The sequence below is a fragment of the Sceloporus undulatus genome, chromosome 3, assembly GCF_019175285.1.
Source record: "Sceloporus undulatus isolate JIND9_A2432 ecotype Alabama chromosome 3, SceUnd_v1.1, whole genome shotgun sequence".
Taxonomy (NCBI): domain Eukaryota; kingdom Metazoa; phylum Chordata; class Lepidosauria; order Squamata; family Phrynosomatidae; genus Sceloporus; species Sceloporus undulatus.
Window position 1 is genome coordinate 10,957,198 of NC_056524.1, and position 13,615 is coordinate 10,970,812.

Below are 13,615 nucleotides of genomic sequence, written 5' to 3' on the forward strand. Positions count from 1 at the left end.
CCTTCCCCAGAGACATGTCTTCCCCACACAGCTTCAAGTGTCCACGCTCCTATGCACAAAAAATAGTTTCTTCTGCTACCTCTTCTCTCAGTTTGTCTGATGAAAGAAAGCAAGAGCAGCAATGTAATTCCAACTGACTAGTCAAGTTCTAGCACAGCAGTGTCCCAAATCTGAAAGCTCCTTTTCACTAGACTTCTCCCCTGCCACCATGTGCTCTCTCTGCTTCAGTCTGTCCCAAAATGGTGCTACTCTGAGCCACAGAAGTGATGCCCTGTGCTCAAACTTCGCATGAGAAGTGATGCCCTGTGCCCAAGCCTTGCAATGGCCACTACTAGTGAAAGATGCTGGTAAGGAGTGAAGTCACATGGGCAGGAAAAGTGTGGGAGACACCACCACACAAAATGATTAGCAAGGATGTGTGGTAGTTTTGGGGGGGACCCTGAAAAGAAGTTTTCTAAGACCACTGGTTCCCCTTGTCTTTGCTGCACACCAATACTTTGACCAGTGGCCCCCCAGTTACTCCATCCTTCCCTCACTGACCCCCTACTGCCCCCTTTGCATCTCACTGCCTCCCTGGAAGTTGCACTGTACCACCGTTTGGGGAATCCCTGCCTTAATCACAGTCTTATACTGGAGATTATCTTTTAACACGGAGGACCTCCTGTTCCCACAAAAAATGTGGGCAACAGCTTTTTGACCACTAATCAGAGCTTTTAGTACCGTACTCAAAATCCTTTACAGTGGCAGCCAGTGGATCCAATGTCAGCAGGGAAGAGAATCCACTCCAGATTTCAGTACAGATTTTAAAGAAGCTATCCAAAGTGCTGAACCCTATCCCTGACATTTGCAGATTCTGCCATTGTATTCTCAGCAGAAGACCAATATTAAAGAGGGCTGTCAGCAACTTACTATATTGTCCTTTTAAAATTCTGTCCCATCAATCAAGGAAATATCTTATAAGAGAAATGTACCGTCCTGCAGTTGCTGCTGAACTGCAACTCCCAGTGTATCTTGTCGCTAAATATGTGGGTTAGGGCTAATGGAAGCCAGAGTCCAACCACGCTGGCAGGGCACACATACTTCTTTACAGGCTTTGGGCTAGACTACACAATTTAATTATACCTCATCCTATATGAATAAAATGTGATCCCTCCAGGTGCAGATTTGAAGGAATTTGGGCTTTCTGCAACCTCACAAAAACTCCTCAAATTCCACTGGAAAAGGACCTGAGGTTTTTACTGGAGTATCAGCTATGATTTTACTTTTATTTATTTAAAGGATTTATATCCCTGCCTTTCTCCCACAATGGGATTCATTTTGATGTGCATAATTGAACGTGCGTCCATCCTTTACGCATGTATTTGCCTGGCTGCACATTTTTGGTAGATGGAGGGCAAACAGATGTGAATATGAGCAGGAAAAGTGAAGATAATTCAGCACCGATGCAAAAGTGTGAAAATCTCAAGGAATTGAAATAATACACTTACATGTAGAGTAGCCCTGGTCAGGAGTCAGTCCTGCTGCGTTCAGTGGAGCTACTTCTTGAACCAGTGCACAGAAAATGAGCAGAGAATTGTAATGTATGAGGCCCAAGGAATTAGCAAAAATTGATGGTGGAAAAGGAAGAGACCAAGCAAGAATGAAGAGATTATTACTGTATGCATGTAAGCCATGGACATTAGGCTCAGTTCATTTGTCCAAGGGTAGAAGACAATGTCAAGGGAAGCTGGGCTAAGCAACACCACTCAGAAAGGTTTTTAGCAATGATATCCAAACTGAACTGGCATATTTGGCAGCATACTTCTTACAATTGACAAGGAAAAACTATAGATTCTCAGGATTCCCTAGCATTGAGCTGGGGCAGTTAAAGCGATCTCAAACTGGATTATTTCTGCAGTGTGCTTTGGACCTTAGTGACCCAAATACTCCTCTCTCTCTCTCTCTCTCTCTCTCTGCTTGCCCTACCACTGTGAGGCTGCATACACAATGCAAAAACAATCTAGTTTGGCACCACTTTAACTGCCCTGGCTCAATGCGATGGAATTTGGTTAGCTTTGGCCCGGCTTTCTAGTCTATTGAGGTCATTCTGAATTTTGATCATACCCCAGAGGACAGGATCAAAATTCAGAATGACCTGAATAGACTAGAAAGCTGTGTCGATGCTAACAAAGTGAATTTCAACACAGAGAAATGTAAGGTATTGCACTTAGGGCGGAAAAATGAAATGCACAGATATAGGATGGGACCAGGCTGAATGAAACTACATGTGAAAGGGATCTAGGAGTCCAAGTAGACCACAAGTTGAACATGAGTGAACAGTATGATGCGGCAGCTAAAAAGGCCAATGCAATTTTAGGCAGCATCAATAAAAGTCATAGTGCCACTGTATTCTGCTCTGGTCAGGCCTCACCTGGAATATTGTGTCCAGTTCTGGGCACCACCATTCAAAAAGGACATTGAGAAACTGGAGCGTGTCCAAAGGAGGGCGACTAAAATGGTGAAAGGTCTGGAAACCATGCCCTATGAGGAACGACTCAGGGAGCTGGGGATGTTTAGCCTGGAGAAGAGAAGGATGAGGTGATACGATAGCCATGTTTAAATATTTGAAGGGATGTCATATTGAGGAGGGAGCAAACTTGTTTTCTGCTGCTCCAGAGACTAGGACCCGGAACAATGGATGCAAGCTCCAGGAAAAGAGATTCCACCTCAACATTAAGAGGAACTTCCTGACAGTCAGGGCTGTTCAACAGTGGAACACACTCCTTCTTCGGAGTGTAGTGGAGCCTCCTTCCTTAGAGGTCTTTAAACAGAGGCTGGATGGCCATCTGTCAATGGGGATGCATTGATTGAGAGTTCCTGCATGGCAGAATGGGGTTGGACTGGATCAGGGCCCTTGGGGTCTCTTCCAGCTCTATGATTCTTGATTCAACAGAGGAGGACTTCAGAGAGGAAGGCCATCCAAGGTTGCATTTACACTGTAGAAGTAATGCAGTCTGGCAGCACTTTTACTTCCATCGTATAGAGTCCTGGGATCTGTAGTACCACAAAGTCTTCAGCCTTCTCAGGCGAAGCCTCACAAAACTGCCAATCCCAGGTTTCCCAAATAAAAAAAAGGCTGCATCCAGTTTGACACTATTTTAACTTCAATCATTTTAATGTTAACATTTAGTTGCTGGTGGAGGGTTGGAGATTGCTTAAGTGACTATTTTGTTGGGTCATGTATCGGTTATGGATTTTTCGTTTCTTTTTATTGTAACCCGCCTCGATCCGTAGAGAGAGGGCTGCATGCTAGAGAACCCTGGGATCTGTAGTTCATTATGGCACCAGAGCTCTCTGACAGAGAAGAGGCACAATGTCTCGGAAAACTACATATCCCAGAATTCCCACAGCATTGAGCCACAACAGTTAAAAGCAGCATCGATCTGGATTATTTCTGCAGTGTGGATGCAGCCCTAAAAAACGACCAAAGCAATGCACTTTAACCACCATGGCTCCATACTAGAGAACCTTGGGATCTGTAGTTCTGGGAGCAGGGGAGGCTAAAGTCCTCGGTAAAAACTACAACTCCCAGGATTCCACAGTCCTTCTGGCTTACCTTTTGGTCAAAGTAACAGGTCCGGTAAGCCCTGGGAGCCACGAAGGGGCGGTCGGGATCCCGGTGGGAAGAGCCATGGAGGTGAGGGCGGCCGAAGACACTCTGGGCAGAGCCCGAGGGGACCGCCAGGAGCAGGAAAACCAAGGGCGGCGGGAATAGTAACAACCGAGTCACCTTTGAGCACAACATCCCCAAACGCCTCACTCCCCTCTCAGCCACAGACTCCCCGGTGCTGCCTTTTTATACGTCAGTTTGGGGAGGGCGGGGGAGGGAGGTGGGCGCGAGACCGCTTCTGGCTCCGCCCATCGCTCCCTTTATAGGCTTAAGAGGAAGGAGGCGAGCCCGAGACTGCTCCTGGCTCCGCCCATCTCGCTTGCTGTTTATAGGCTTGCGAGTCAGGAAGGAGGCGGGCACCAGAGTTCCTAGCTCCGCCCATCGCTCCTTTTATAGGCTTGCGAAGAGGGAGGCGGGGCCAAGACTGTTTTTGTAGCTCCGCCCATCTCGCTTGCGGTTTGCGAGTAGGCACGAGGCCACTCCTGGCTCCGCCCATCGTCAGGTTTATAGGCTTGAGAAGAAAGGAGGCGGGCACCCTGGTTCCGCCCCGCGTCAGGTTTATAGGCGGAGGGCCCGAGACACTTTCTGGCTCCGCCCATCATGGGCTTCATATGCTTGCGAGGCGGGCACGAGACTACTCCTGGCTCCACCCATCGCCAGAGGGAAGGAGGCGGTCCCGAGACTACTGGCTCCGCCCATCTCTTGCCGTTTACAGTACAGTACTGTACTGTATATGCTTTGCGAGGGAGGGAGGCGGGCACGAGACCGCTCCCAGTTTCGCCCACCACAGTTTTTATAGGATTTGCGAGGAAGGAGGCGGGGCAGAGCAAAGCAAAGGGGAGGGGCAGAACTGGCACGAAATTCCCTGATTCGATTGGTCGGCTGGGGATTGTGATTGAAAGCCAGGGGAGCCTATCGCCGAGAATCTTCTCCCTCAGGGCCCTCTGCCCATTGGCTAGACGCCGCCGCTTACGGGCATTGAGAGGGTTTGAAGGCGGGAGGGAGAGAACGGTTGCTGTCGACGGTTGAAACGCAGCGGAGCGCTCTGATTGGTTAAGAGGGATGAGGGGGCGTGGTCTCGGAAAGGATTGAGTCGAGGAGGCGGGAAAGGAAAACAATCCCCGTTTCGCAAGAGGTTCGCCTTCATGTTGGTACCGCCCCCTTCGGCTCGGAGAGAGGGTCGAGCCGGTGACGTCACTTCCTGAAGGAGAAGTAGAGTGGGACAATGGAGGACCCCCGAGTCCCCTCATTGAATAGGAAGCGTTAGGAAAGGAAGCAGGTGAGTAGGGAGTTAGATATATATATATATAGGTAGATATGCATTTATAGGAAAGATATACACTGTATATATGTATACGTATATTAGTTTACATTTATATATATATATATATATATGTTTACATTTATACATTTTCTATACATTTATATGAAAGATATATATATATATATATATATGAATATAAATGTATATGATTACATGTTTAGATTTATATATATCTAATATATATATATATATATATACACACACACACAGACATATACACACCCGTGTTTACATTCTTATCCACATCCACACACACTCTGGTGCCTCCCTCTTCTCTGGGGTTTAGGGGCACAAGACCCCCGTGAATCCGGGAAAAGCCCCTTGTTTTCGCCTGAGGGTGAGCCTCTCTAGGAGTCTCTGGGCCTCTGAGTGGGACTTTGGGTTAAAGTTAGCCATAGAGTTGCCCTGGAGGACCCAGAGATTCCTAGAGAGAGCCTTTTCATAAAGTCCGCAAACAGTCAAAGCCCCAGATGCGGAGGGACAGGTGTGTGTTGTGTGTGTGTTGTGTGTGTGTGATACAAGGAATCCCGTGGCACCTCTGAGGCTGAGGGAAATCAATGTTTCGCCTAAGCCTTTGTGGCTTCCAGTCCGCTAGATCAAGGGCGCCTGGCGTTGCTCATTCTCCCAGGGATCAGGCGTCATATAAATAAATCCTATTATTATTGTGGCCCAAAGCAGCTTTATTTTGGCTGTCTGTATGGGGCCTTAAATACTGCTAACCCTTAGCTTCTCCTGCTTCCATTTGCCTCTCTCCTTAACCTTGCCCCCACAGTATGCCTTAATACTTCTCTCATCAAAATTTCTTGTAGGGCTTGTTGGTTTGAAGAGCCACACAGAGGGTTAAAGGTCTTTCATAACGCTTTGGGTCTATTTTTCAACATCCCCAGGTACTGCTTTCTGGATCGATTGCTCTGGCCAGGGAGTCGTCTGCAGGGTCTACTACAGCATCCCCATTGCGTCAGGAAGGGGTCTCTGAGATAGTCTAAGGTAAGTTTCAGACTTATTGTACAGTGCGCCCACGTTATGCGCAGGCATGCTTTACACCAACTTGAGCATACACACTCAAGCTGCGAGGAGCGCACAGGGTGGCGCGTCCCATTTAAATGAATGGGGTGCGCACCTGTGGCACCCCGCATGCTCCCACGCCACCACATATGAGCCCCATTCATTTGAGCATAGGCAGAATTCGCCTTACGTGGGGGGGGGGGTCCAGAACAGATCCCTGCATAAGGCAAGGGCCCACTGTATTCACTCTCTCCCCCCCTTCAACTTATCCTCTACGTTCAACCATCTAAAATGAAACGATAATAATAATAATAGTTTTCTTTATATTTCCCCCCCTCTGTACGGATCGAGGTGGGATTACAGCAATAAAATTAAAACTACAGTTCAGTTAAAATTACACTTCATATAAAATACAATCCATAAAATCACAACACTGTGTCAATTCTATAAAATATCTATATCAACATCTCTATATCATGCCTTAGGTTAGAGAAGGTACCTACAATTCACCATCTACAGTGGTGCCTCGGGTTACGAATTTAATTCGTTCCGCGGCCGCTTTCGTAACCCGAAAAGCCTTCGTAAGCCGAAATGCCATAGGCGCTAATGGAAAAAAAGCCGCGGTTCCCTTTAAAATAGCGCCGAGTTTTTTCGTAACCCGAAAAAACATTCGTAACCCGAAACAATAATTCCCTATGGGATTTTTTCGTATCCCGAAAATTTTGTAACCTGGGTAATTCGTATCCCGAGGTACCACTGTACTTCTGTGCTGACATGCAGCTACAATACAATCCATTACCAAGTTACAATAGTAGCAAGAAATAATATTATAATATTATATTATAATAATATGATTATCAGCAACTTTTTCCTTCTTGGTTTCTACCTTCCATTTATTTATGTGCCACAGACCACCCAGCCATCTACCCACAAATGCAAACTCTGTTTCCGCATCCACTGTTTGACCTCTCTGCATAAACTGAGGCTGCGTCTTCATTAGAAAGGCTATAGCTCCCTCTTGTGGCTGCCTATTGCAGGAGAAGATGGATACAGGTTGAACCTCCCTTCTCTGAAATGTTTGGGAGCAGAGATGTTTCACATTTTGGTTTTTTTTGTTTTCCAGATCCCTGTATTTGCATGTACAGAACATATACATAGTGAATGAGAGAAAGAGGGTTTGTCACACATCCAGAACCCACTGCATTTTTCCTCAAGGAGACCTTGCTCTGCCATATCAGAAATTTGATGGGGGGGGGGAAGGGAAGTGGGGCAGACTCCAGTTGCTAAAGCTCCACTCACATAAAGCCTCTGTAAAAACCCAGACACTTCCCTAGTTGTCAACACACTTTCTCCCCTTTTGGGAAAAAGCCCTCATAGCTGGGAAGGGAGGGAAATGTCCAAGTGAATTCTGCTGCCACCAACTGGTGCTTCATTCAGCCAGATCCACTTGGACTTTTCCCTCCCTTGGAACTACAAGGACTGTGGGGGCCTAGTGAACGATCAGTTGGTGGTGGCTGCCAAATCTGCTTTCCCCTCCCTTCCCAGCTATGGGGTTCTGTTTTGTTTTTTCCTAAAAGGGTGGAAAGTGTGCTGACAGCCTAGGAAGTGTCTGGGATGTCTGTTTTTTACAGGGGCCTTGTATGCAGGAACTGGAGTCCTCCCTGCTTCTCTCTCCCCTGTTGACTTCCTGACGCTGGTGGACCAAGTGCTCCTTCAGGAAAAATTCAATAGGCATTGGAGGTGTGGCTAGCCCTCATTCCTCAAAGGAGGAAGTGAACAGCTGATGGCAAAACGTTTCGGTTTTTGACGCTTTTTGAGTTTCTGGATAAGGGAGTTTCAACCTGTGCTATTTTATTTATTATAGACATTTATGTATTGCTTCTCAACCCACCAGGGCTCCCAATGTGATACCAGTGATTTAACATTCTGAGCATCACAATTCAAAAAGGACATTGAGAAACTGGAGCGTGTCCAAAGGAGGGCGACTAAAATGGTGAAGGGTCTGGAAACCATGCCCTATGAGGAAAGACTCAGGGAGCTGGGGATGTTTAGCCTGGAGAAAAGAAGATTAAGAGGTGATAATAATAGCCCTGTTTAAATATTTGAAAGGAAGTCACATTGAGGAGGGAGCAAGCTTGTTTTCTGCCGCTTCAGAGAACAGGACCTGGAACAATGGATGCAAGCTACAGGAAAAGAGATTCCACCTCAACCTTAAGAGGAACTTCCTGACAGTAAGAGCTGTTCAACAGTGGAACACACTCCTTCTTCGGAGTGTAGTGGAGTATCCTTCCTTAGAGGTCTTCAAACAGAGGCTGGATGGCCATCTGTCGGGGATGCTTTGGTTGTGATTTCCTGCATGGCAGGGGGTTGGACTGGATGGCCCTTGCGGTCTCTTCCAACTCGACGATTCTATGATTCTAGGAAACCTCTAGTCATTTAGGGAATGGCTTAGAAGCAATTACTGTAATGTTCTTGCACTTTTACAAAAGCTTTGTTGCTGTTATTTCCCATCAAGTTGATTTTGACTTATGACTTATGATGACCCTATGAATGAGAGACCTCCAAGATCCCCAGTCATCACCTGCCCTGCTCAGGTCTTGCAAACTCAGGGCTGTAGCTTCCTTGGTTGAATCAATCCATTTGTATTACGATTTCCCTCTTTTCATACCGCCTTCCACTTTTCCCAGGATTATCATCCTCTCCAGTGAATCATGCTGTCTTATGATTTGTCTGAAGTATGACACCCTCAGTTTAGTCATCTTCACAAATACAAACTCAAACATATACAAAAAACGCAAACGTATACAAATATATAAATGCAAAGAAATATAAGTAAACAAATGAAAACAATGCAAAAACACATAAATATTTATTTTTAAAAATGTGTTTTGTTCTTCAGGTGGCAAAATCTGTCTGGGTTGGTTGCATCTTTATTACATTTCAACTACACCTTTCAAGGAACCCAAGGGGATGGCTCAGATACATAATCATAATTGGAAGAGAATACAAGGGCCATCCAGTCGAATCCATTGCCATACAGGAACTCACAATCAAAGCACTCCCAATAATTGGCCATCCAGCCTCTGTTTAAAGGCTTCCAGAGAAAGAGATTCCACCATACTCTGGGGAAGTGTGTTCCGCGGTCAAACAGCTCTTACTGTCAGGAAGTTCCTCTTAATGTTGAGGTGGAATCTCTTTTCCTGTCGCTTGCATCCATTGTTCCGTGTTCTAGTCTCTGGAGCAGCAGAAAAAAAGCTTACTCCTTCTTCCATAAGACATCCCTTCAAATATTTAAACATGGTTGTCATGTTACCTCTTAACCTTCTCTTCCAGGCTAAAGATACCCATCTCCCTAAGGCATTCCTCCTAGGGCATGGTTTCCAAACCTTTCACCATTTTGCTCACACTCCAGAACAGGTTTTCCTTTCCAACATTTTATTCTCACTAAATATGTTGGAGTGAGAGATAGCACTAGTGAACTTCATGGCTGAGCATGATTTGAATCCAGGTCTTTCTGCTGCAAATCCTACATCATTCTGTACATGGCATATCCCTATTTATAAATGTGTGAGAGGAGACACCTTCACCTACACCCTAAAGTGGAAGCATTACTAGAGCAGCTTACAAATTCATAGCATCTGTCAGGAAAACATGCCATCCTGAATTTTGTTTCATTCCTTTTTCTGTTTCAAATGTTGCTTTGTCATTATCCCTCCCTGTCCACAGATTACTTCTAATTACTCTCTTTTCTTCTGCATTAATCAATATAAAATTATTGCCACACAACTGATTACACATTCAGAAGCACTAAGGGGCAATAGCATTTCTTTTCAATGTGAAACAAATTGGGGTGAGATATTATGATCACTTCATATTAGATTTAAACAGCTACACCTGCAAGGCATCCAGTGAGCTGCACAGCTGCTTGAGCAAGGGTTCTGTAGCATTTGTTCCTGTAGTATTAAAAACAATTTGAGTTCTCCTCTTGTCCTGAGGTAGAACAAAATTGGTCCCATGGCAGTACTTCTGCCATGCAGTCCAACAGGAAAGTGTTTGAGCTATTTAAAAAAATGTTTTAAAAATAGTTTATTCCAGTAGTTATAATGTTGCCTTTGAGGACAAAACAGGTGCTAAACATTAGACCAGGAGACAGCATAAATCACTGCTCCTGGTTGTAAGTAAGATGGATGGGTATAATTTTGCAGAATTTATTCAACCTGAAACATGCCAAACATTTAATCGTGATTGTGGGGCTGTACACACAGCCCCTAAGAAGTGGCATGCAGCCGCCTCTTTACTAGCCAGATCGGGGCCATGTCAACCACCTTACGCAGCCCCAATCTGGCCTCTCCAGGGTGCAAAAAAGCTGCAAAAAGTGGCTCCTTTTTGCACCCTGGAAAAGGTGCGATAGTCGCAGCACTGCAGTTATACAGCGCTCCTTCGGTGCTGCACCGTATGAACTCAGCACCGGAGGAGCACCATGACACTGTGTGCCATGTGGAACAGCACACAGCATCATGTGGACGCAATGCCCCAACTCTGCCCCCAGCTGGCCTTTCAGGCCAGTCTTTACAGGGCCTGTGTTTTGATTTCATCAAATCTCTTTTGAGCCCAGCAGACTGAGAGCTGGTTGTTACTTCTTCAGCTGAATACTCTGTCCGAGGGTGAGAGACTTGTAAATGCAGAAAACAAGGAGGTGAATCCAAGAAAGAGTTGTGTGCCTCATCATCATCTATTGTTCTTTTCACCATTGTTGTTGTCCTGTTCTTTTCCCTGTTCCGGACTCAATGTGGCTTACAATATGTAAAGCAAATATAGGTCCAAAACACACTGCAGAAATAATCCAGTTTGAGTCCACTGTAACAGCCCTGGATTAATGCTAAGAAATTATGGGAATTGTACTTTTGTGAGACATTTAGCCTTCTCTATTGGAGAGATCTGGTGCTGCAATAAACTACAGTTCCTAGGATTTCCTAGCACTGATCCAGGGCAATTGAAGTGGTCTCAAACTGGATAATTTCTGCAGTGGGTTTTGGACCATAGTTTACAAATTTACAGTATACAAAAGTTGAGAAGTAATTAAACTACCAAAACCTTAAAACCAGTAAAAGACATAAAAATAAGGAAAAACTAGAAAATCCATATTATACAAGGCCTGTTCCTTTTAAGCAATTAATCCTCAAAGACCTGCTGAAACAAAATGGTTTTCATCTGCTTACAGAAAAATAGTAAGGAGGTGTCTCACTTCTCTGGGAAGATGGTTCCAGGAACAGAGAAGGCCCTTTCTTGTATTCCCACCACCTGTGTGGGTGATGCTTCTCCACCTTTAAGGTGTCAAAGCATAATTTTTCTCATACCTCTGTTCTGGGCCCAGTGCTATTCAACATCTTTATTAATGACTTGGAGGACAAAATTGGGGGCATACTTATCAAATTTGAAGATGACACCAAATTAGAAAGAATAGCTAATACTCCAGAGGACAGGATCAAGATTCAAAATGACCTGAACAGATTAGAAAACTGGGCCAAAGCTAACAAAATGAAATTCAACACGGAGAAATGTAAGGTACTGCACTTAGGGCGAAAAAATGAAATGCACAGATATAGGATGGGGGACACCTGGCTGAATGAAACTACATGTGAAAGGGATCTGGGAGTCCAAGTGACCATTAGTTGAATATGAGTCAACAGTGTGATGTGGCAGCTTAAAAGGCCAATGTAATTTTAGGCTGCATCAATAGAAGTATAGTGTCTAGATCAAGGGAAATAATAGTGCCACTCTATTCTGCTTTGGTCAGTCCCCACCTGGAATACTGTGTCCAGTTCTGGGCACCACAATTCAAAAAGGACATTGAGAATCATAAAATGAAGGCTTTACTCTTTGAATAGTATTGGAATTAATTTTTGCTAGTAGTTCTCCTTGTCCTCAGAAGAAGAAAAAAACCACTTGTTTTAACAGCCAAATTGAAAGGAGGCAAGTGGTGAGCAAATAACTCATGAAGAGATGCAACAGACGGCCACCTCAGGAGTTAATTCTGCTGTATTGTTGCATCAGGAGTGACTGAATGAACCAATCATGCCTAATGCAGAGACATGGCAAACTGCCTGCCACCCACTAATGCTGGCTGGAAGGAGGCAAGTCAAGAACAATGAATCATGCAAAAGTGCAGGGTTGTTTTTTGTTTGTTCCTTTTCTCTCTTTATGATGTCATTTACTTGCAGGCTGACTGATCTGTCCTACAGATTGGGAATTGCTGGGTTAGAGCATATTCTCAAAATGCATGCTGGCTCATGAGTTCTCTAATCAATAGACCCTTTGTAAGGAAAAGAGGCATTTGAAGTATGTGCACAGTGAAGGCCACAGCATATAAATGAATGGCTACAGATGCCTGATAAAAAGCCTGATTGGTTAAAGGCATGTGTATTGCTATTGGTAAATACCTGTTTTGGCCTTCTGACATTTATATTCATATACTGGTCTAGCATAGCAGTCACTTCTCTTTCACAATGCATTAAGTGTTGAGTATTTCTAGATTAAGAAGTATTTTCAGCAGTCTTTTGTATTTAGTAGTGAAATGTTTTGCTAGCTAACCCTTGGAGCATATGAATGGCAGACGTCTCCTGGTCGCCTCAGTAATTTCGGTCCAGAATTCCCCCTTCATTTACCCTTCGTGTCAAAACTGCTTTTCCAAGCTCCTCCTGGATTTTGAGAGGTAAGTTTACTCTGGAGTATTTCTATTTTAACTAGATGTGATGATCTACCATCTAGCATCCCCCCTAACTGGGGATAGCAGAAACAGGGAGTCAAAAAATCGGGAGAAATATTTGGCTTTCAAATCATTGGCAGCATAACCAATGGTATGGGGAGGTGGATTTACAGTTCCAAAACACCTTGAGAATCACAGAGGCGGTACACAAGGGCGCTTTGTGATGCCCTGTATTAGGGCTCGCTATGGTGCGACATCCTTAGGCTCCAAGCCCTAATGTCGGCGCCATTACATCACAAGGCTGCGGTCCCATCCACATGGGCGCGCAGCCTCGTGACGAATGGTGCTGGAGCGCCCACATGCCTCTGGGCGGAAGCAGTGTCATCGTGCTGCAAAAAGGCGCTTCTCTGCGGTTCCTTTTTTGCTGCGCAGCGTTGCTGCCGTGTTTGCTTACTGAGGCAGCGCAGAAAAGAGGAGTGGCGTTTCTTGGCCTGCGTGTACTGCCCCACAGTTGCCTACACCTGAGGTATACGGTCCCCAAACTAGTACATGATGTCAGATGTAACTTAACACAGAATAGTCTTACTGTAATCATAAATATGGACTTAAAGCTTTAATATAAATGCGGAGTTTAAGACTTGGGCAACTAAAGTTTGAGCTTTGAGGTCTGCCCCTGCAGTTGGCCCTGAGTTCAGAGGTCTCGTTTGGGATTAATACTTAGAGGTTTGCGTGGGGAAATTGAAGTGCCTGTGTTGCTCATGGATATGCTGTTTTAAAGGAACTATTTGTAAACTGTTGTATTTTATTGTTGTGTTTTGTATATTTTGTCGGGTTGTAATCCCACCTCAATCCATCTGGAATAGGCGGGAAAATATAAATTTATTATTATTATTATTATTATTATTATTATTATTATTATTATTATTATTAT

General features: G+C 44.7%; 2 protein-coding genes across 3 annotated transcripts in view; one reads left to right on the top strand and one right to left on the bottom strand.

The window, feature by feature from the left end:
- The window catches only part of LOC121926469 (prolylcarboxypeptidase), a 58,572-nt gene extending 54,768 nt beyond the window's left edge, over window positions 1–3,804 (bottom strand). The window contains exon 1 of the mRNA XM_042459484.1: window positions 3,596–3,804. Within this exon, the coding sequence (XP_042315418.1) occupies window positions 3,596–3,784 (189 nt within the window). The 5' untranslated portion in view covers window positions 3,785–3,804. The remainder of the gene's footprint in view (window positions 1–3,595) is intronic.
- An 866-nt stretch (window positions 3,805–4,670) lies between these two features.
- Window positions 4,671–13,615, top strand: part of DDIAS (DNA damage induced apoptosis suppressor) — a 19,192-nt gene continuing 10,247 nt past the window's right edge. The window contains exons 1-3 of one of the 2 annotated variants that reach the window (XM_042458599.1): window positions 4,671–4,928; window positions 5,861–5,960; window positions 12,565–12,690. In XM_042458599.1, the coding sequence (XP_042314533.1) occupies window positions 12,581–12,690 (110 nt within the window). In that variant the 5' untranslated portion in view covers window positions 4,671–4,928; window positions 5,861–5,960; window positions 12,565–12,580. The remainder of the gene's footprint in view (window positions 4,929–5,860; window positions 5,961–12,564; window positions 12,691–13,615) is intronic. The other variant, XM_042458600.1, reaches the window with a different exon arrangement.